The 24,554-nt window shown below is 34.4% G+C and overlaps 1 protein-coding gene across 1 annotated transcript; it reads left to right on the top strand.

Moving 5' to 3' along the window:
• Positions 1–4,951: 4,951 nt before the first annotated feature.
• LOC141660599 (uncharacterized) lies at positions 4,952–5,820 on the top strand. Its single transcript, XM_074467588.1, has 2 exons — positions 4,952–5,658; positions 5,805–5,820. The coding sequence occupies exons 1-2, from the start codon at positions 4,952–4,954 to the stop codon at positions 5,818–5,820; spliced, it is 723 nt and encodes a 240-aa protein (XP_074323689.1).
• The last annotated feature ends 18,734 nt before the right edge of the window (positions 5,821–24,554 follow it).

Raw genomic sequence — 24,554 nt, 5'->3', positions numbered from 1 at the left:
ACAACGTCCACTTACAAAATATTAAACACCTCGGACTTTTATTAAAACGATTTCCAAAGATCATATTCCCTCGACTATACTTTATCATTCGGACAAGAAATATTTACTTACTATTCATTTATTATAGAGAAGTATTCTCCAATAAATATTTACTTCAGACTCGATTAAATATTAAAGTTCATTAAATTATTCTCCAGTGAAGAGTCTGATGAATATGTTGTTAACCTTGCTGATTTTTAGCAAATAATGTAATTTCTTTGCCTCGTTATAATAATTTTTTCCTCAAATATCTACTTCTTGTCCATCACTGCATTAAACACCCCATGTGCGAATCTCCTCGAAAATAAGATAAGTTGAAACAAGTACTGTGTGTTTTCAAAGGTAATGCACATGTAATAATTCAGAACTTTAGTCACGTGCAAATGTTTTAAATGATTTGACAACTCAAACTATTAAATTCACCTTCATCATTATTTCCCCAGTTCAAAGTTTAAAGTTTTACCAGTTCATTTTTTTGCCTATAAATATCTGCGAACCTATAAGTCATCATCTCAATTTCACCCCTCTCTAGTATAACATTCTCCATATTTTAAGATTCATACACTGAGGTCATTGATAAGGGCAAGGGACACGCAAGCTCGGAAATGCGTAACAACGGGGAAGTTAATTGGTATAAATGGACCGAATCTCAGGCACCTACTGAATCTTACAGAGCAAAAATCAGTGAGGTCAAGTAATTTGTCTGAAGAATGCGAGCTAGACGGGTTGCACAAGGATTTTCCATCTGTGACAATGAACAGTTTATTGGGTACGGGGAAATGCACTTCGAGTTTATGAAATCATAGATCCGGTACGAAGATAACATTAATAAGAATTTCAACGCTGGTAACATTTCAAAGGAAGAACATGATTATGAATTAAAAGAAATGTGTCGATACTACCACTTCATGGAGGACGAGCTTGAGATGAGGAATAGGGAGGCCGAGGATGTATTCGCAAGGTGTAGGAGTGAAAAGATACGTGAAGAGGAACAATAGTGGGATAAGAAATATGCTAAGTATATTGTCAAACTTGGGGATTTTTCTCAAGGCCACGATGATGCTGGTATGGCTACAAACATCTGTTATAGCACTCACGGCCCCGACCCGTGGCCACCACGTCAAATCGGTCGAGTAGGCACGCATCGACCCACAAAAATGGGGAGGGAGGTCATAAGCATACCTCCCCTCACATTCAAGGGGATGAGGAAGAAAATGATGAGAAAGCTAACGAGATTGAAGATCAATATTTTGATCATTACGTAGTTAATCTTGCGGATGACTAAAGAACTTGAGAGTTCTTTCATTATCCCTTTTTCAATTGCAATGTACTTCCTACTTTATCATTTTCATTATCCCACTTTTCGTTACAATGTACTTTTTAATTCATTATCCCTCATGACACCCTTTCTCGAGTTTCAAATTAAAATATAAAATATAACATATACACTACAAATATATTTTACATACCTACTAAACAATAGAAAAATGGACCCAACAAATTTTCGGTTATTTTAATTTGCCCGTGCACAAACATGCCCTCGCTTGACAATTACGCACTCGCCGCTCAAGACACCATTTTCGAAGCTACAAAAGTGTTAGTGATATTAGTTTTTAATAAAAGAAAACCCAAAATATAGGTTTACATTACAACACAACAAAAAAAATTTGTAACCCAAAAAATCTACAGTTATTTACATACGCCTGTGCCAAAACATGCCCTCACCTAAAAAATTTACACTCACATTGCGCGACACCCTTTTTGGAGTTAGAAAAGTCTGATTTTTATGATTTTTTATTTAAATTAAAAATTACACATATAAAATAGGTTTACATTACAAGCCAACAAAAAATTAATTAAAAACATTTTCCATTTATTTAATATGGGAGTCCAAAAATAGCCCTTCATCTAATTTAATTCCATCCAAAACAAAACAAACACAAGTCATTCCGGGCAGAGAAAAAAATATAAATGACCCCAGAAAGCCACTTGTTCTGGGTGTCAACTGGGAATCCCCGAAAGTACAGGTATTCTGTACCAAAAACCTGAACTTTTTGTCCATCTATACCATAAAAGGGACGGAGCCAAATAAAGTAGTGGATATAGTTGTATTTTATATTATGAAAGTTTACTATTTTTGAAATATATACAGTTGAGAGGGACGTCCCAAAGAGAAAACTATATAGAATTGAACGGGACAGACGGAGTATGTATTAGAATAGATTTTTTTTATCTTATATTTTAGGCTTATATTTTAGGCTTTAGCTGTAAAATCAACTATAACTATGAATTCAAATTGCTATTAAAATATAGAATCCATACCTTTCAAATAGCCGTTAGTAGTGTTGTAAAAACCGGGAATCGGAATATATTGGTCGAACTACCGATTTGGGATTAATTGAAAATCGGGGATTAATTGGAAGGATTAATCGGATGTACCATATTATTAAATTATATTTAGTATATTATTATGATTATATTAGTCATTTTTTATTAAAAATATATTTATTATATCATAATTTCTATACAATTCATATTTTAATTAATATAATATTTTAATTTCATTAAATAATTATATATACTCCAATAATAAAATCATAAAGATTAATCAACTTTCAAAAATCAAATCGATCAAATATTTTATAGAATATTAATCAAAAATTAATGAATTGAATCAGGGATTTTTAAAACACTTACCGTTAGCAAAATCAAGGTACCAAGTATAGTTTTGAGGGTCAGACTTCATGGTGATAACCGTCATTTCTCCACTTTCCTGACCTTCATCCCCTCCCGCTTTACTCTGATATGTATACCTTCAATAAAATCGAGATCTAATATTTTTAAAATGAGATTTTCTTAAATACTTTGTTATAAAAATTTTATCTGTGCCCATATTTTTGAAATATTAGTGTATTATGTTTTTATATTTTGATATTTTTGTATGTTTTATTATGGGTTTCGATAATTTTTTTAGAATAATTTATATGAGTTTTTAGGAGATATATAAGATTCGCATCGAATTTAGGACCGTTGTGAATATCGCAACAACTCACATTTTACAACAAAAAATTATTCATATATTTGAGATTATTTGTTCATCCAATATCATTTGATGTAACAGAAATTTTGAATATTGAATTACAAATATCAGTCATATTTATGATGTTAACTACTAGTGTACTTTAGAATGTTCCAGATATCATTGTAAGAGCAAGTCCAATGTAATATTATAAGTGATGCTATTTCTATAACTTAAAATCAAATTTCAAAAATTTAACTACAAAGAAGTTCTATACTTGAATGCAAATATGCATATATGCATCATTGGTTTTAAATTTAAAATCAAGGATGCATTTATGCATCTAGCCACATCATACTACTACAAATGAGATGCATGTTCTTGTACTTTAAATTAAACTTAGGGCAAAATGACAAAATTTAGGCAAATAAGGAAATATTTGGTTTCAAAATGCATCTAGTATTGGAGTTGAAGTTTTGTTGTAGTATCAAAAGACACTTTTTGATGTCAAATTTTATAGTTATTTTACATCTTGCATTGGACTTACTCTAATACTTTTTAAATTATAAAATTTAAATATTCAATATGTTAAGTGATCAGAAATAAAACCGCTACGTATTTAACTTATTTTTTTTGTTTCACAAACAAAATATAGTTGACAAGTAAAAGGTTTATCCCGACCACATTTTCATTATAATTAACATTTCGCTTTTTCGTATAAAAAAGAGAATATAATTCACGTAAAGTTGTTATAATAAATAACTTTAATACTATATATTATTCACATACTAAGGTATAAGGAGTAAAGTTGCTAATAATTTTTTTATAAAAAAAAATTAATTTCTTAACATGCACCATTTTTTAGGAAAGTTTAACAAAATTGTGTTTTATCATTATTTTCAAACTTATATAAGAAAATCATTATTTTCAAACCCAATTTGCATCTACGTACATTGATTTACAGAAAAACCTTACTTTTACGAAAATATTAAAAAATCATATTTTGTAAATAAAAATTAACAAAAGTTTATTTTCATAATTTTTAAAAAATGATAGTATTTTTTCTAAAATCTTTTTGAACTTGATATCTGTTAATTATATTGATGCAGACACAGCAAAAGAAATAAAGTCTGATATGCTAAAGTCTGATATTATCTCTGATATGCTAAACTCTGATATGCCAGCTCAGGTCCAGTACATGACAGCTACTAAACTCTGATATGTCAGCTCAGGTCCAGTACATGACAGCTCAGCAAAAGTTAGTTACAGATTAGTGGCTCACAATGAGTCTTGTATCAAGTATATAAGTCAGTCAGTTTTATACACACGTATTAAGAATGTACAGTTTTCTCCATTAATAAAATGAAGTTCTTATTTTTTTTTCACTAAAACTTTTATGGTATCAGAGCTGAATCGATCTTGATATACTGATTGATTTCTTCGTCCTCGTCTTTAAATAGTCATTGTTGTTATCTTTGTTGTGATTACTTTATAGATTTATCATTTCTTAATCAGATTTACTTTGTTTTGTTCTGATTGATAGTTACATCTCATCATTTCTTGATCATATTGATTGGTTGATTATTTGTGCTGAAAAACTTTTGTTGTTTTGTCGATAATTCTGAGTATTGATTCGTTTCTTGATCATTTATCACTGAATTAGTGATTTCACTTCTGATTCATTGCTTATATTTTGATCAATTTCTCGTGTTCACCATCTGTTTGATCAAATTCCTCTTTGACAAATTCTAATATGGATTCTTCTTCGTCTGCTGATGTGATTAATAATCATGATCCCTCGAGTGTATATTACATACATCGTCTGATGCTTCGTCGACTCAGTTAGTTTCATTCAAGTTTGATGGTAATGGTTTTAATAACTGGAAACGTTCGATGTTACTTGTTTTATCTGCTAAAAACAAGGTTGGATTTGTAGATGGAACCATAGCTATGCCTGACAGAGATTCAATTGAGTACAAATTCTGGTCAAGATGCAATGATCTTGTCATTTCTTGGATTATTTTTAATCTAGATGCTACTATTGCAAAGAGTGTGCTGTTTCTGCAAACTGCGAAAGAAATCTGGTCTGATCTTGAAGAGAGATATGGATATGCTTCAATGACTGAGGTTTATTCTCTTGAACAAAGGCTTTCTGATATTGTGCAAGGTTCACAGAGTATCTCTGAGTTCTTTACTGCTATTAAGACTGTTTGGTATAGTATTGCAGATGCAAATACATTGCCTCGGTGTACATGTAAATTGTTTACATGCAATTTGACTCAAAGGATTCATGATAGGCAACAAGATCAAAAACTTCTTCAATTTATGATAAAACTGAATGACTCTTTTACTGCAGTAAGAGCCAATATTTTGATGATGCATCCATTGCCTAATATGTCTGCTGCATATAGACTGTTTGCACAAGAGGAGAGGCATAAGGAAATTTCTCACTTAGGAAATCAGACTGAGGCTATGGCATTTATGGAAAATGCTAGGAGGTTTAACAACTCTGGAGGTTCTGGATATTTTAGGAATACACAGTTCAATGGTCAAGGAGGAGTTTCTAATGCTAGAGCTGAGAATTCTGGTGGAAATAAGAGGTTTGGTATAACGACTCGTGTATTTTTATTTTTATTTTATACTTGGAAGTGTAATAAAAGTTTAAGTAAATGAATAAAAGGTGTGTATTGATTTTGGCAGCGATTACTGATTGTTATTTAATTATTTATGACTTGTTAATATGTAGAATTGGAATTATGTGATTTATTTGCGAGTTATATGATTTTATTTCGCTTGTAAAAGTGATTTTATGATAATTTTAATTCCATAAATATTTGGGTTGTCTTTAAAATTGGTTTTCCAATTTTATAATTTCAATAATAATTTTTAGGACTTTATAAAATTGAGAAATCAATATTTTGTTAATTATTTATGTTTAAATGATTTTATGAGTGTGTTAAATGCTAAAATCCATATTTAATTATGGGAATCTTTAAAAATTATGAAACTTATATTTTATTAAGTTCGTATTTTTCTGAGAATTTTAGAATTATTTTGGGAATTATCGGAGTTAGTTTCACCCGTGCGTTGATTCGTGTAATTGATAAAAGCGGGTACAAACTGTATTTCAGAATTATTCTAAAATTTCAAAACCTACGTTTTAATTAAGTTCGGGATACGTATAAAACTTTGAAGTGGTTTCAATAAATTTATTGTAACACCCCCAGATCCGGGGTCGGGGATCCGGGTCGTCACGGTCTTTCTTTCCACAATATCACTTCACTTAATTAATAATAATAACCTTATGATGTGACCCCACACTAACACACACCACAACCCGTTATAGTCTCAGAGATGAAATTGAAATAAGTACAAGTCTTTGAATCCACAATTTAAAAGTTATTACAACCTAAAATGATTACTTGATAAATTTACAGTTAATTGCCATTATCTGCCACAAGTTATAATTATACATAATTGATTCTCAAAAGTAGATGGTCTGATCTACAATAGATCTACCTCTGCAGCTATAGCAGCTACAACGTCATCGGGAAGACGCGGGACGCTTCCCATGCGCTTGCGCTGGGTCTGCTGGAGTCTGGCCATCTTTCCTAACTGTTGTTGTGTGATGAAGAAATAAAGCAAGAGTGAGCCTTACAGCTCGCAAGATAATATATAGTGATAACAATAATATAAGTATCTAAATGGATACTTACTAGAATCTTTTATCAAGTGTAAGATAATTACTTACTAGATATAAGTAAAAACAAGGGATGAAGTTACCAAATACTTCACTACACTTATATCATTTATAAAGCTACTTAAACTACCACTGTTCAAAGTATAAAGAGTTTTCAACAGTTCATCACATAGATGAGACTACAAGACAAGATTTGAATAGATTAAATCTTTGAAATTTTATTAAAGGAAATGAAGTCATGATATACTTCATTAAGTTCTGATATATATATATATATCCACATATACATCTTCTTTATACAATTTCCTGAAAACCTCTGTCATGTAAAGTATGAACAGAGTTGCAATATCCAATAAATTTGGAAAGGAAAAGAATTTTGGCATAAACCAGATATCTTGCTGATCAGGCAAAGATACCCATAAGTAACCTTTTCTACTAGTAGATGGACGAATTCCCCACTGGTCATCACCCTGATCGTAATAGGACCTTATGCTGGACTGCCACTCAGCCACTTATGCATTTGATGGACTCCCACTGAGCCACTTACACTATCATGGACGCCCACTGAGCCCATGTTGCTTATGCCGACTCAATAGATGGACTTACTTCCCGAACGTTGGGTAAGTAATCAATTCATTTACCAAAACTGCAACCGTGTTGCGAATATAAAATACACCACAGAGCCGGATCCCTCAGGTTTTGAGCGAGTATTTAAATCCCCTTAAAAAGGAAGATCTTAAATATAAAAATGAGTTTTGGGATCCGCTCTAACTTTTAAAAATCATTTTGAAGACTCGAAAACACTTTAAAGAGTGTTTGGAGTAAAGCTGAAGTAAATCAGTCCCCAGAATATTTAGAAAATGTCTGAATATTATTATTTAAATAATATTCCCATAAAGAATAATCTTTATAAAAATAATTGAAGTAGAAGTATTAAAACTTATACTTGAAACGAGTATTAAATAACCAAAGATATACTTATATGAAAGTATTATCTTTATTTGAATAATCGAAAATAAGTTTGATTATTGACACCTTATTCTTTAATAAAATAAAGAATATATCTGTAACACCCCCAAATCCGGGGTCGGGGATCCGGGTTGTCACGAGTTCCATTTCCCTTAACAACACCCAATCTTAATAAATAATCAACTACTCTATACTGTGACCCCACAATAAACACACACACCACAAGTTATAGTCTCAGAGATGAATATCCAAAAATAATCACAAGTCATTTTATTCCACAATTATATGCCAATACACCTTAAACAGGTTTCTGAATAAATTTACATTTCTTTGCCATTATTACAATTCATAAATATACATAATCTAATACATCAAAAGTTGAAAGCCTAGCCTATTGGTAGTTCCTACCTCAGCTATGGCGGCATCAGTGCTTCTAGAAAACTGCGGAACGTCTCCTAACCTCTTGCGAATCGGGAGCTTGGTCCGGTTCATCTTGTCTATCTGATGTTGTGTGATGAAAGAAGAAAGCAAGGGTGAGCAGCAAGCCCACCAAAATAATATGTATAATGATTAACAATATATGAGCCTTCTCATAGTACTCATGAAAGTCTTGGTCAAAAGAAATGAACCAAGTTGATATCTTAATGCGATGAAGTCGCAAAATATTCAGTATATATATATATATACATATATACTTTTCAAAATATTGGAAGTCCTCTTCCATGCACAATATACACAAAGTCCCAGTGTATAACTGTATAAAAAAAAATATCGTTGCAAGGTGATCTCATATATCTAACCTTGTCTCAACGTTTTTCTGAAAATCTTTGTCATTCATAAGACAATTATTAATTAGATATAAGTTTAAAAGATGAAGTTACAAGATACCCCAATATACTTATATCTTTCCCAAATACTACTTGAACTACCACCGTTCAAGTTATAATTAGCTTCAAAAGTTCATCACATAGACGAGACTACAAGATAATACTTGAATAGATTCAACCTTTAAAATATCATCAAAATAAAATGAAGTTATGAGATACTTCATTTGATGCAAACATTATTTTGAAAACTTGACCCTGCCAACACTCAACAATCGCCCAACCGTAGCCTTTCTATCGAAGTGCTTTGGGTAGTGTTGCAGAAATATCCAATTGGATGATGAACTCATTACGGGAGTTTACCGCGCCAGGAAGACCACTTACGATGATCAGTCGTAGTAGTACAACCCCACCATTTTCTACATGTAGAGGAGAACCTGTCGGATTTACTTGTCAACCGAACACTGAACTCCTAAGGAATGGACCGCCTTAGCGGAACTTCCAGGCCATTTGGGCCAATATAATAAGGCTGGGCCGGCGCTACTCGACCACTTACGCCACTCCTAGTTCAGATGAAATCCATGACTCTGAAACGTAAAGCTCGTTTCCCCCTTTCCCCAAGTAGAAACTTGTTGATACGGCTCCACCAAGAAGTCGTACCTAGTTGGAAAGGAAAACTCACCGATATTTCCCAGGCGATGCCTGTTAATGGATTAACTTGTTCCAAGAATTTTACTTCCCGAATATTGGGTAAGTAATCAAAAACTCTTTTACCAAGACAGCAACCTTGTTGCGAATATAAAACACACCATCGAGCCGGATCCCCCAGGTTTTGAGCGAGTATTTAAATCCCCTTTTTAAAAGGAAGATCTTAAATATAAAAATAGTTTTGGGATCCGCTCTAACTTTTGAAAATCATTTTAAAGACTCGAAAACACTTTAAAGAGTGTTTGGAGTAAAACTGATTTAATGAAGTAAATCAGTCCCCAGAATATTTAGAAAATGTCTGAATATTATTATTTAAATAATATTCCCATAAAAGATAATCTTTATAAAATAATTGAAGTAGAAGTATTAAAACTTATACTTGAAATGAATAGCAAATAATCAAAGATATACTTATACGAAAGTAATATCTTTATTTGAATAATCAAAAATAAGTTTGATTATCGACACCTTATTCTTTAATAAAATAAAGAATATATCTCAGCAAATAATCGGAGTCATAGATCCTCAAATGAATATTCAAATAATATTCAATAAATAAATAAGCTGAGTCATAATACCTCAAATGAATATTATAAATAATATTCATTAAATAAAATAAAGGAGTCATACATCCTCAAATGAATATTCAAATAATATTCAATAAATAATGTAAAGGAGTCATACGCCTTCGAATAATATTTGAAATAATATTCAATAATAAAATAAAGTTAAAGTTATCGAATAAACCTTATTCGATTAATAGTTTTAAAAACTATATCCATATATATATATATATATATAAATAAATATATATATATATATATATATATACTCGGGAACATCGACTCCCGGTTTAGAAATATGTTCACCTTTTATCCCCTATACTAAGGGTATACGCAACTACTTGCTTATTTCTAGCATAGGTATTATGCAACTATAAGCATTGAAATCAACAGATAGATAACCAGATTACGAAACAGACATGCATATATACCATATTAGCATGCTCCAATATATCGCAAAATTTGCTAATAACAATCATGCAATATCACAAGATAATGCATATACATATATTTACATCACAACAACAGTATAACGGGTAGAAAACTTGCCTGAGCGACTGGGGGTTACGAATGGCTCGGGACGAGTCTGGTAACCTATAAACAACAAGTAAGTTGGAATTAAACCAAAGTCACTTGTAAATCTATACTTTAACTAACTTAGACTCTAACGCTTGTTTTGCGCTTACTGATTCTCTTAAGTCACTCGAGTACCCTCGGCTCCACCATTTTTAATAATTTAACCTTTACGAGTTTTAAGGCGATTCCTTCGCGAGTGTCTTACCAACTGCCTAACACACTTACCATAAATGTTTCATACATTAATTAACCCTTTTTGGTCTTTAACCTATGTTTCAAAGTAAGGCGAGGGGAAAAGTTTCGTTCGCGAAACGCCGTTACTTGAAACGGTTGTTTCTCCTAAACCGTGCATCGGAATCGAACGAACTACATATCAAAACGAAGCTCATAACATGAGCTATCTAAACATAGCAGTGGTCATAATCTAGCAGGGGGTTCTCGGGTCCTAATGTTATGCACAAAAACAGTCCAAAGAAAATCGGACGTTACGACGGCTATGTTTACGCGATTACCAATGTTTAAACTACTCCAATTAACCACCAACCAACTCATAACCATCAATACAACAAAACTTCACCTAAACCATACCACATCAGTCCATAATCTCCAAGGTTTTCAACTCAAACAACCACAATCACGACCTATGAACTATAATCAAGCTTCAATTACCAAAAACACTTCCAAATCAAACTAAACTACTAATAATCACAATCCATGCTTCTCATTTCACAACACCAACCATTAAACTTACTAACAAATAAAGTAAAGGCTAGGGTTTGAAGTTTATACCTTCCTTGGGAGGTGTTAAGTTGCTAGGAAGCCTTAGGGAGCCTCCTACAAGCTTGATCTTTCCAAAGAAATCAAGAACACAAAGTTAGGCTTTGAAGTTTCTAAAAGTCCGATTTAAAGAACTGTAAAAATGAGGGTCTTACCATGATTATTTGGACGAGACTTGTGAACAAGAGTTGTAGGCCATCTCAATACCTTTCCAATGAGCTATAGAACACAATATTTGAGTGAGAAATGAAGGAGATACAGCAGTTTTAGTGTTCTGGTTCTGTTTTGGCCGAGAGCATGAAGAACAATGCCTTGGTTTCTTTTTGATTTTGATGAAAAATGATTTGCTTGGCTTGGTTGGTTTGATTTTTGTGTTTGTTTTAGTAAATTACCTAGTTGCCCTTGATTTTTTTGTGGTTAAAAAGCCACCACATCTCCTTCCTTCCCATGTCATGCTTGTGTCATCCTCATGATGTCATCCTCCCCTCCTTGTCCTCTTCTCATTGATTGTGTGACATCATCCTCTCTAATCCCTTTGATTAACTTCCTAATTGTTTGCCTAATGACCGCTGATCTGTTATACGGTTCGCTTAACTTTCGTTTTCGTTTATCGTTTGAAGGATCATACCCGGGATCTTATTACTTAGGTTCCCTTAACCTTTCTCAATATATTATATTCCTTTTATAATCCTCTCCTATAATCCTTTAATTTAAATCCTTTTTATCCTGTTACCTTTTTCTCAAATCTTTCCGTATCTAGTGTATTTCCGGGAAAAATCAAAGTGTTCGGATTTGGATTCTGACGATCTTTACATACACTTATATCCCATATAAAGTACTAATAAAATCTCAGAATATCCATATCAGAACCCCTACATAGTGTGGCATGAAAAGTTTTCTCATTCAGCAAAAACACTATTCATAAGGGTTTCAAAAATTTCCCAAAAATTGGGGTTATTACAGTCTCCCCTCCTTAAAAGGATTCCGTCCCGGAATCAGATAGAAAGTGAATAGGGATACTCTCTTAGCATTGTACTTTCTAACTCTCGAGTAAATTTTCCCACATTGTGGTTCTACCATCAAACTCTTACTAGTTTGATAACCCTTCTCCTAAGCACTCGTTCCTTTTTACTCTATACCCTTCCTGGTTGCTCCATATAGGTTACGTCTGGTTGCATGTCTATGCGCTCATATGCCCCTATTTGTCTGGCATCCGAATTACACTTCCATAACATTGATACGTGGAACACGTTATGAACTTGCTACAGGTTCGGGGGTAGGGCTAGCTCATATGCTAACTTCCCAAACGTCTTAATATATCCAAGGGTCCAACAAATTGTAGACTTAGCTTTCCTTTCTTTCCGAACCTCATCAATCCTTTCCAAGGGATACCTATAACATTACTAGGTCCCCTATTTCATACTCTTTATCCTTTCGTGTCAAATCAACATACTTATCATGACCATCTTGGGCTACTACCAGCCGTCCTCTGATTAGATCTATCATATCCTTGGTCCTTTGGACTACTGCGGGTCCGAGCATCTTGCGCTCTACAACTTCATCCTAACATAAGGGAGATCGACATTGTCTTCCCTCAATGATCTCATAAGGCGACATCTTGATAATGACATATGATCTATTGTCGTAAGATAACTCAATCCGAATTAAGTGATCATTCCAAATTCTTTCAAGTCTATTGCACAGACTCTCATTATTGCTTTTAACATTAGAGCTTCTGCTTCTCAAAACCCATTCTTTTCCAGTTCGTAATCGCTACTACCTTCCGTTCCTAATATTATACTGGTTATACTTTTGCTCGTTAGCGTTCTATAACCTTTTAATAACCACGTCAACCTTAGTATCACGAATGTGTTCCCATTCCGCATACTACCACCACTTTATTACTCTTTTTTCAGTTGCTTCTATTTTCCAAAATTTGATCAATCAAATAGAAGTAAAGGAATTTGTTGAGAGATCACTAAGATCATGAACACTTGTTATATCGCATAGTTAGTACAGAAGGTGGCCAGCCTTTAGTACTTGACAAGCAATTAAACAATAGCTGGTATCCTACTAGGCTTCTATCACATAGATAGATAGTCATTCGACAATACCTCCCCTTTCTGGAAGGGTTGTTCTTCTCAGCTTACATGAAATGAAAAGAAGAGAAAAGAACGAACTGAAGAGAATTGTATATATGAAAAAAAAATATACTGCCACAAAATATCTGGCTTGGAATCTACCTCTGAACTATAGAGGTTTGTCATAGGAGAACAAAACATATATGTATTTATATCAACATCAAGTATTATAGCATCGTATTTCCCATGCCTAAATATTTCTATTCCGTTCATCATTCTATGGACCCATGCTCTTCCTTGAGCTTATACACAATCACCTTTGAAACTCCCTCGACATCGAAAATCGAATCTGGGATCTCATTTTAGACATCACCGTTACTAGAGTTCTATGCTTGCACCGCAACCTTCCTCATATAGTAATACGACTCTCTTTTCATAAGAGGGAATAAATATTCAATAGGTAGATACTCTACTTAATTAGTCTATCAATGATAACTTATACACTACCACGACCCGTTTAGTGGTACTCAATCTCAACATCCATTCCAATACAACTCTCACGGTTGTAATCAGCTCGTTACTCGCAGAATCATTGCTGCCTTACTATGGTCCACCACTGACCCACTGTCATCATTCACTTTCCATGAAATCTTAATAGCTAACCATACGGAGTCCATACATGTCGTATCAAATCCTTCTAAGGAGGTAACATAATCACCATTTCTGATTCATGAAGAACACTCCTGATCTCAAACGTTCGTTTAGTCCTTTTGAAACATGGTCCAGGCTCATTCTCAAGATAGTACCTTCTAAGATAGATAGCCCGCTCATGGCGATTACACGAATTAAACCTTTACCAACTACTATTACGGCTGGGTATTGCACAGTCATCAGAAGGAATGTCAATCTTCCAAACCATAATACAACCTTCACAGTTTTAACCATCATCACTGTATTCTTTTGGCACATGCGCCTATAATTATCCTCTTACCTTTAAAGTGTCGGCCACCTCTTTGGCCTTTCCTGATAGCAAAATTTCCTTACAGTCAATGTCACTTTAACCATCTCCAAATAAATTTTCTACCTTATTTCAATCACAGCTTATGTGAAAATGCTTTCCTTAAAATCTGATGAGTAAAAAAAAATCACCATTTTTCCATAAGTTATTGCCTCAGTCTTTAGAGGTTAATCACTGTCATGACTGACTCTCAATCATAATTAGAACATCTTTTATCTTAAGTCCTAATTGCCCTGAATAATTTCGACCATTACTGGTTCGATCCATAGTTTCTCGTGGTTTAACACGTGCCCCACTTGGCAATATTATAATTACGTCATATTTCCTTTATCAACATTTCTATTCTTGAAAATTTTGAATATTACCTTTCTCCTTGTAAAACCTCTAAGGTTATCCTTCAATCGTTCCTCCTGTATTCCCTAGATACAGGGCATATTAAAATACCATTTACTATTACTAGAACCATTGTCTATATACTTCTGAAAAATTTCTCCACTGATTCTTAAAGGTTGTTGCTACATTAACCCTTTCCAAATCATACTGTCAAAACTCATACTGTCCCTATTAAGGGTGAAATTCCAACCTTTATGCATTCCCATAGGATTCATTTTAAGTTACCGATGTTCTATCCTTAATTCCACCTTTAAAAGGTACCTGCATCCTTCCATGGATAAATCAAGTCATATATCCCTGATAAGGGTGTCTTATTCAATCATTCCCACCTCGATAGTCTATACCTAACTTCATAATAGCATCCTTATTCAAATTGAGGTCAATCCATATGGCCTCCAAAAGATAACAATGGTCATCCACTTTTCTTTCTCGATTTGGTAATGATAACATGGATGTTCTGGAAGATATTGGTCATGTTCAACGTGAACTTCTTCTTAATAATTCCTTATTTACTTTTGTTGTTTATCTCAACAGTCATCTCAATGTTGGGATATCTTTCATATCTGGCGTCTCCCTTTCTGGGTATCATGCCACCGGTCTTACACTTTACCTTCTTGAAGGTCACTTCCTTCACCCAATTTTCTTAATTTCTTACTTTCTTGTCTCCTCAGTCTATCCGCGTCTCATTATTTATCCTTCGAATTATCTCAAGGTTTCCTCGAATTTTCCCAACTTACAGGGGATAAAATATATGTATCTCTTATACCTTCAACCATCAATTTAACTCATGGTGAATCACTCTCATCCGGACGATTACCTACTTTTCTATTTCTATTTCTACGAGTCTTTAGGGTTTCCTCATACCCAACTCCCTTATCATTCCTCAAACTCTCTTGCCTTTATATTCCTTTCTCTTATCGTTATTTCATGAACCAACACAACATAAGCATTGATTTCAAACATCCCGTCATTCTGGATTCGTGTCTTCAGAACGAATCTTGATAACTTTTACAACTTAGATTCATAATTCATCATACTCGTCTGCCTTTGTTCTGGCTCTTAAGCTTTTACACTATTCCATAACCTTGGGAATTACTTTCCCGAAAACAATTGGCTGAACTTTAATCAGTTTATTATAATCTCTTACTCCGTGCCTTCCTTGGCCTTTCACCAGCAGGTGGTCTCTCTCTTAGGAGGGTGAGTGATAAAAACAGTGTTTTGTGATTCGTCAATCATTTAGAATCTCAAATGATTCCTATATTTCCTTTAGCCAGGCTCTTGCCTCGACTAGGTCAACCTGTTCCTTGGAACTCTGAGAGCTTAACGATTTAAAGGTCATGAAAGAATTTCCTGCCGCATTGTCCCCTCAGGGTGGTGGTTGGGGATAATAGTCTAAGTTCTGTCTAGACAGGTCCATAAATTGCCATATAGGAGTACCGTCTCGGGTCTCCTTTCCTTACTCGACTTTCTGTTTCCTTAGTATGAAATGTTTCAACCTTCTCCCATAATCGGGGTTATCTTATACATTAAAAACCATGTTTTCCACTCTATTATGTTATGGGTTCTTTCTTTCTTGATGGCAACCTCCCTGACTATCACACTCTGGGTTTGCCCTAAATCCTATTCCTCAACTATGGCTCTCATCTAAGTTTTCATCTTTAAGCTCTTGAACTTTCAGAACCCAAATTCTATAGGAATACCTCATTATTCCCTTATCATCTTTCTCAGTATTAATCTCATATTTATTTGTTGGCTCTCTGCCTTCATTCATCACCTTTTTCTGGCACAATATGCTTTTTTTCAATAATTCGGTCTCTATTGCAATCTCAAACAGCTTTTCGGTACCGGCTCCGGTTACCTTCACTACTATTTCCATTTTCTCAAAATCTCTTATCAACTCTCCCAAAGACATTATCATCTTGAGTCTCTCCTTTTTACTAATGGCATCAGCCACCACATTGGCTTTCCCCGAATGATAGAGAATCTCCCACTCATAACTCTTGATTAGCTCTAACCGCCTCCTCTGGCGTATGTTGAGCTCTTTCTACGTAAAAAGGTACTAGAGCTCCTATGGTTTGTGTAAATCTTGCACTTCTCTCCATACAAGTAGTGCCTCCAATTTTTAGGGAAAAACTATTGCCACGAGCCCAAGCTCATGGGTAGGGATATCGAATTTTATATACCCTTAATTATCTTGACGCGTACGCGATTACCTTGTTGTGCTGTATAAGAAGCACCCTAATTCCTTATGCGAAGCGTCACTACATTTCACAAAATCTCATTTTCCATCCGGCAACGCCAACACAGGGAACGTCACCAACCTTTGCTTCGGTTCTTAAAAGTTGTTCTCGCATTTCTCTGTCCATTCGAACTTCTCAGTCTTACGAGTAAGCCGCGTTAAAGGGGCTACTATCTTTACAAACTTGAACGAACCTCTGGTAGTGACCGGCCAATCCTACCTCTGGTAGTCGACCCAACCAGGGTCATCAATTCATCAGTGGTCCTTTATCCAATCTCGTCAGGATCCTCCATGGGATCCTCCTCAGCAACTATCCCTTCTAGGACAACATCCTCAACCGCTACATCCTCAATATCAACATCATCCGGTCCTGCGTTAGGACGCTCTATTGGATCCACAATCTGATCTCCAATTAGTAATAAAACATCATCGCGTTGATGTTCCTCAACTTCAGGGTTCGGAGTCCCGCTACCATATACGATAACGAACTACGCTTCTATCGCTACATTTATAAGGGTTCCCATAAGGGTTTTAACTGTCAGTACTACGTTAGGTAGTCCGACTTTGAACTTGGCAAGAGTTCTTATTATCTTAGTGAACTTATTATCTTAACGTCCCATCATCTCTGAGGTTTATAACGCTTAGCTCTGATACCATTTCTGTAACACCCCCAAATCCGGGGTCGGGGATCCGGGTTGTCACGAGTTCCATTTCCCTTAACAACACCCAATCTTAATAAATAATCAACTACTCTATACTGTGACCCCACAATAAACACACACACCACAAGTTATAGTCTCAGAGATGAATATCCAAAAATAATCACAAGTCATTTTATTCCACAATTATATGCCAATACACCTTAAACAGGTTTCTGAATAAATTTACATTTCTTTGCCATTATTACAATTCATAAATATACATAATCTAATACATCAAAAGTTGAAAGCCTAGCCTATTGGTAGTTCCTACCTCAGCTATGGCGGCATCAGTGCTTCTAGAAAACTGCGGAACGTCTCCTAACCTCTTGCGAATCGGGAGCTTGGTCCGGTTCATCTTGTCTATCTGATGTTGTGTGATGAAAGAAGAAAGCAAGGGTGAGCAGCAAGCCCACCAAAATAATATGTATAATGATTAACAATATATGAGCCTTCTCATAGTACTCATGAAAGTCTTGGTCAAAAGAAATGAACCAAGTTGATATCTTAATGCGATGAAGTCGCAAAATATTCAGTATATATATATATATACATATATACTTTTCAAAATATTGGAAGTCCTCTTCCATGCACAATATACACAAAGTCCCAGTGTATAACTGTATAAAAAAAAATATCGTTGCAAGGTGATCTCATATATCTAACCTTGTCTCAACGTTTTTCTGAAAATCTTTGTCATTCATAAGACAATTATTAATTAGATATAAGTTTAAAAGATGAAGTTACAAGATACCCCAATATACTTATATCTTTCCCAAATACTACTTGAACTACCACCGTTCAAGTTATAATTAGCTTCAAAAGTTCATCACATAGACGAGACTACAAGATAATACTTGAATAGATTCAACCTTTAAAATATCATCAAAATAAAATGAAGTTATGAGATACTTCATTTGATGCAAACATTATTTTGAAAACTTGACCCTGCCAACACTCAACAATCGCCCAACCGTAGCCTTTCTATCGAAGTGCTTTGGGTAGTGTTGCAGAAATATCCAATTGGATGATGAACTCATTACGGGAGTTTACCGCGCCAGGAAGACCACTTACGATGATCAGTCGTAGTAGTACAACCCCACCATTTTCTACATGTAGAGGAGAACCTGTCGGATTTACTTGTCAACCGAACACTGAACTCCTAAGGAATGGACCGCCTTAGCGGAACTTCCAGGCCATTTGGGCCAATATAATAAGGCTGGGCCGGCGCTACTCGACCACTTACGCCACTCCTAGTTCAGATGAAATCCATGACTCTGAAACGTAAAGCTCGTTTCCCCCTTTCCCCAAGTAGAAACTTGTTGATACGGCTCCACCAAGAAGTCGTACCTAGTTGGAAAGGAAAACTCACCGATATTTCCCAGGCGATGCCTGTTAATGGATTAACTTGTTCCAAGAATTTTACTTCCCGAATATTGGGTAAGTAATCAAAAACTCTTTTACCAAGACAGCAACCTTGTTGCGAATATAAAACACACCATCGAGCCGGATCCCCCAGGTTTTGAGCGAGTATTTAAATCCCCTTTTTAAAAGGAAGATCTTAAATATAAAAATAGTTTTGGGATCCGCTCTAACTTTTGAAAATCATTTTAAAGACTCGAAAACACTTTAAAGAGTGTTTGGAGTAAAACTGATTTAATGAAGTAAATCAGTCCCCAGAATATTTAGAAAATGTCTGAATATTATTATTTAAATAATATTCCCATAAAAGATAATCTTTATAAAATAATTGAAGTAGAAGTATTAAAACTTATACTTGAAATGAATAGCAAATAATCAAAGATATACTTATACGAAAGTAATATCTTTATTTGAATAATCAAAAATAAGTTTGATTATCGACACCTTATTCTTTAATAAAATAAAGAATATATCTCAGCAAATAATCGGAGTCATAGATCCTCAAATGAATATTCAAATAATATTCAATAAATAAATAAGCTGAGTCATAATACCTCAAATGAATATTATAAATAATATTCATTAAATAAAATAAAGGAGTCATACATCCTCAAATGAATATTCAAATAATATTCAATAAATAATGTAAAGGAGTCATACGCCTTCGAATAATATTTGAAATAATATTCAATAATAAAATAAAGTTAAAGTTATCGAATAAACCTTATTCGATTAATAGTTTTAAAAACTATATCCATATATATATATATATATATATAAATAAATATATATATATATATATATACTCGGGAACATCGACTCCCGGTTTAGAAATATGTTCACCTTTTATCCCCTATACTAAGGGTATACGCAACTACTTGCTTATTTCTAGCATAGGTATTATGCAACTATAAGCATTGAAATCAACAGATAGATAACCAGATTACGAAACAGACATGCATATATACCATATTAGCATGCTCCAATATATCGCAAAATTTGCTAATAACAATCATGCAATATCACAAGATAATGCATATACATATATTTACATCACAACAACAGTATAACGGGTAGAAAACTTGCCTGAGCGACTGGGGGTTACGAATGGCTCGGGACGAGTCTGGTAACCTATAAACAACAAGTAAGTTGGAATTAAACCAAAGTCACTTGTAAATCTATACTTTAACTAACTTAGACTCTAACGCTTGTTTTGCGCTTACTGATTCTCTTAAGTCACTCGAGTACCCTCGGCTCCACCATTTTTAATAATTTAACCTTTACGAGTTTTAAGGCGATTCCTTCGCGAGTGTCTTACCAACTGCCTAACACACTTACCATAAATGTTTCATACATTAATTAACCCTTTTTGGTCTTTAACCTATGTTTCAAAGTAAGGCGAGGGGAAAAGTTTCGTTCGCGAAATGCCGTTACTTGAAACGGTTGTTTCTCCTAAACCGTGCATCGGAATCGAACGAACTACATATCAAAACGAAGCTCATAACATGAGCTATCTAAACATAGCAGTGGTCATAATCTAGCAGGGGGTTCTCGGGTCCTAATGTTATGCACAAAAACAGTCCAAAGAAAATCGGACGTTACGACGGCTATGTTTACGCGATTACCAATGTTTAAACTACTCCAATTAACCACCAACCAACTCATAACCATCAATACAACAAAACTTTACCTAAACCATACCACATCAGTCCATAATCTCCAAGGTTTTCAACTCAAACAACCACAATCACGACCTATGAACTATAATCAAGCTTCAATTACCAAAAACACTTCCAAATCAAACTAAACTACTAATAATCACAATCCATGCTTCTCATTTCACAACACCAACCATTAAACTTACTAACAAATAAAGTAAAGGCTAGGGTTTGAAGTTTATACCTTCCTTGGGAGGTGTTAAGTTGCTAGGAAGCCTTAGGGAGCCTCCTACAAGCTTGATCTTTCCAAAGAAATCAAGAACACAAAGTTAGGCTTTGAAGTTTCTAAAAGTCCGATTTAAAGAACTGTAAAAATGAGGGTCTTACCATGATTATTTGGACGAGACTTGTGAACAAGAGTTGTAGGCCATCTCAATACCTTTCCAATGAGCTATAGAACACAATATTTGAGTGAGAAATGAAGGAGATACAGCAGTTTTAGTGTTCTGGTTCTGTTTTGGCCGAGAGCATGAAGAACAATGCCTTGGTTTCTTTTTGATTTTGATGAAAAATGATTTGCTTGGCTTGGTTGGTTTGATTTTTGTGTTTGTTTTAGTAAATTACCTAGTTGCCCTTGATTTTTTTGTGGTTAAAAAGCCACCACATCTCCTTCCTTCCCATGTCATGCTTGTGTCATCCTCATGATGTCATCCTCCCCTCCTTGTCCTCTTCTCATTGATTGTGTGACATCATCCTCTCTAATCCCTTTGATTAACTTCCTAATTGTTTGCCTAATGACCGCTGATCTGTTATACGGTTCGCTTAACTTTCGTTTTCGTTTATCGTTTGAAGGATCATACCCGGGATCTTATTACTTAGGTTCCCTTAACCTTTCTCAATATATTATATTCCTTTTATAATCCTCTCCTATAATCCTTTAATTTAAATCCTTTTTATCCTGTTACCTTTTTCTCAAATCTTTCCGTATCTAGTGTATTTCCGGGAAAAATCAAAGTGTTCGGATTTGGATTCTGACGATCTTTACATACACTTATATCCCATATAAAGTACTAATAAAATCTCAGAATATCCATATCAGAACCCCTACATAGTGTGGCATGAAAAGTTTTCTCATTCAGCAAAAACACTATTCATAAGGGTTTCAAAAATTTCCCAAAAATTGGGGTTATTACAATATCTCAGCAAATAATCGGAGTCATAGATCCTCAAATGAATATTCAAATAATATTCATTAAATAATATAAACTGAGTCATAAGCCCTCGAATGAATATTCAAATAATATTCAATAAATAATATAAAAGAGTCATAAGCCCTCGAATGAATTATTCAAATAATATTCAAATAATAAAATAAAAGGAGTCATAAGTCCTCGAATGAATATTCAAAATAATATTCATTTAATATAAAGGAGTCATAAGCCTTCGAATAATATTCGAAATAATATTCAATAATAAAATAAAGTTAAAGTTATCGAATAAACCTTATTCGATTAATAGTTTTGAAAACTATGACCATATATATATATAAGTATATATATATATATATTTATATCCATATATACAAAATCTACTCGGGATCCTCGACTCCCGGTTTTAGAAAATATTTTCACCTTTGGGTCCCTATACTAAGGGTATATGCAAATTACCGCTATCCTCTAGCATAGGTATTATCAACTGAATCAACAGATATATATGGAAAGAATACGAAACAGGCATGCATATATATATACCATAGCAGCATGCTTCAATATATTGCAACATTTGCTAATTAACCAACATGCATCTATCGCAAGATAATGCAAATAACTATATACATCACAACAACAGTTATAACTGGTAGAAAACTTGCCTGAGCGACTTGGGGTGATAAAAGGCTCGGGACGAGTCTGGTAACCTATAAACAACAAGTAAGTTGGAATTAAACCAAAGTCACTTGTAAATCTATACTTTAACTAACTTAGACTCTAACGCTTGTTTTGCCCTTACTGATTCGCTTAAGTCACTCGAGTACCCTCGGCTCCACCATTTTTAATAATTTAACCTTTACGAGTTTTAAGACGATTCCTTCGCGAGTGTCTTACCAACTGCCTAACACACTTACCATAAATGTTTCATGCATTAATTAACCCTTTTTGGTCTTTAACCTTTGTTTCAAAGTAAGGTGAGGGGAAAAGTTTCGTTCGCGAAACGCCGTTACATGAAACGGTCGTTTCTCCTAAACCGTGCATCGGAATCGAACGAACTACATATCAAAACGAAGCTCATAACATGAGCTATCTAAACATGGCAATGGTCATAATCTAGCAGGGGGTTCTCGGGTCCTAATGTTATACACAAAAACAGTCTAAAGAAAATCGGACGTTACGACGGCTATGTTTACGCGATTTCCCAATTTAAAACCATTCAAAACCAACCCAATTCAACCTCAAATCCAACATACAACCAACATCCATCCTTATCACATCATAACAACCCCAACCAATTCAATTTTAACATTCATACTTATGCCTAAGCTTGAATTTAACTAAACTACATTCTTTTAACCAAAATAACAAGATTTACCAATCCGATTCAATACCATTTCAATCCCAAACTCTAAATCACAAACATCAAGCTACAATATCACCCTACTAATCAAAATCATCTTATAATACATAGGAATCTAGGGTTTGGAGATGATATACCTTCCTTGAAGTGGTGGGAGGAGCTAGGAAGCCTTAAGAAGCTTTGAGAAGTCTTAGGAATGCTTGGATCTTCAAGGAAAACAAGAAAAATTTCAAGTTAAAAACTTGAAAACACTATTCATAGTCTTCTTCTTTGATTAAATGAAGAAGATTGAGAAGGAATTGATGGATTAAACTCATGATATAGCCCTAACTAAGCATGAAGATGATTAGGGAATTAACTCACCAATTTAGGAAGCTTGGATCTTGAATTTTTGAAATTTCTTGCCTTTTGAATAGTAAAAAGCCGAGAGCTCTCAAGAACAAAGCCTTGGTTTCTTTTTGATTTTGATGAAGAATGAATTTGCTTGGCTTGGTTGATTTGTTTTTGTGTTTGATTTAGTTAATTACCTTGTTGCCCTTGAATTTGTGTGGTTCTCATTCAACCACACCTCCTTCCTTCCCATGTCATGCCTATGTCATGTTGTGATGTCATCTTTCCCTCCTTGTCCTCCTCTCATTGGTTGGGTGACATCACTCCCTCTAATCCCTTTGCTTAACTTCCTAATCGTTTGCCTAATGACCGTTGATCTGTTATACTGTTCGCTTAACTTTCGTTTTCGTTTATCGTTTGAAGGATCATACCCGGGATCTTATTACTTAGGTTCTCTTAACCTTTCTCAATACATTATATTCCTTTTTATGATCCTCTATTATAATCCTTTAATTTAAATCCTTTTTATCTTGTTACCTTATACTCAATTCTCTCCGTATCTAGTGGATTTCCGGGAAAAATCCAAGTGTTCGGAAATTGGATTCTGACGATCTTTACATACACTTATATACCACATAGAGTACTAATAATATCCCAGAAGATCAATAACAGAACCCCTACATAGTGTGGCATGAAAAGTTTTCTCATTCAGCAAAAACACTATTCACAAGGGTTACAAAAAGTTGAAAATTTTGGGGGTTATTACAGTCTCCCCTCCTTAAAAGGATTCCGTCCCCGAATCAAACAGAAAACAAATGGGGGTACTTTTCTAGAATTGTGCTCTCTAGTTCCCAAGTTGATTCTTCCACATTATGATTCTGCCATAGTACTCTGACTAGCTTGATTACTTTGTTCCGAAGCACCTGCTCCTTCTTATCTATAATCCTTACTGGCTCCTCCACGTAAGTTAGA

Source organism: Apium graveolens, chromosome 5, assembly GCF_009905375.1.
Source record: "Apium graveolens cultivar Ventura chromosome 5, ASM990537v1, whole genome shotgun sequence".
NCBI classification, from domain to species: domain Eukaryota; kingdom Viridiplantae; phylum Streptophyta; class Magnoliopsida; order Apiales; family Apiaceae; genus Apium; species Apium graveolens.
The sequence above is the reverse complement of the archived record's forward strand: the minus strand, read 5'-3'. Positions and strand labels throughout refer to the sequence as shown.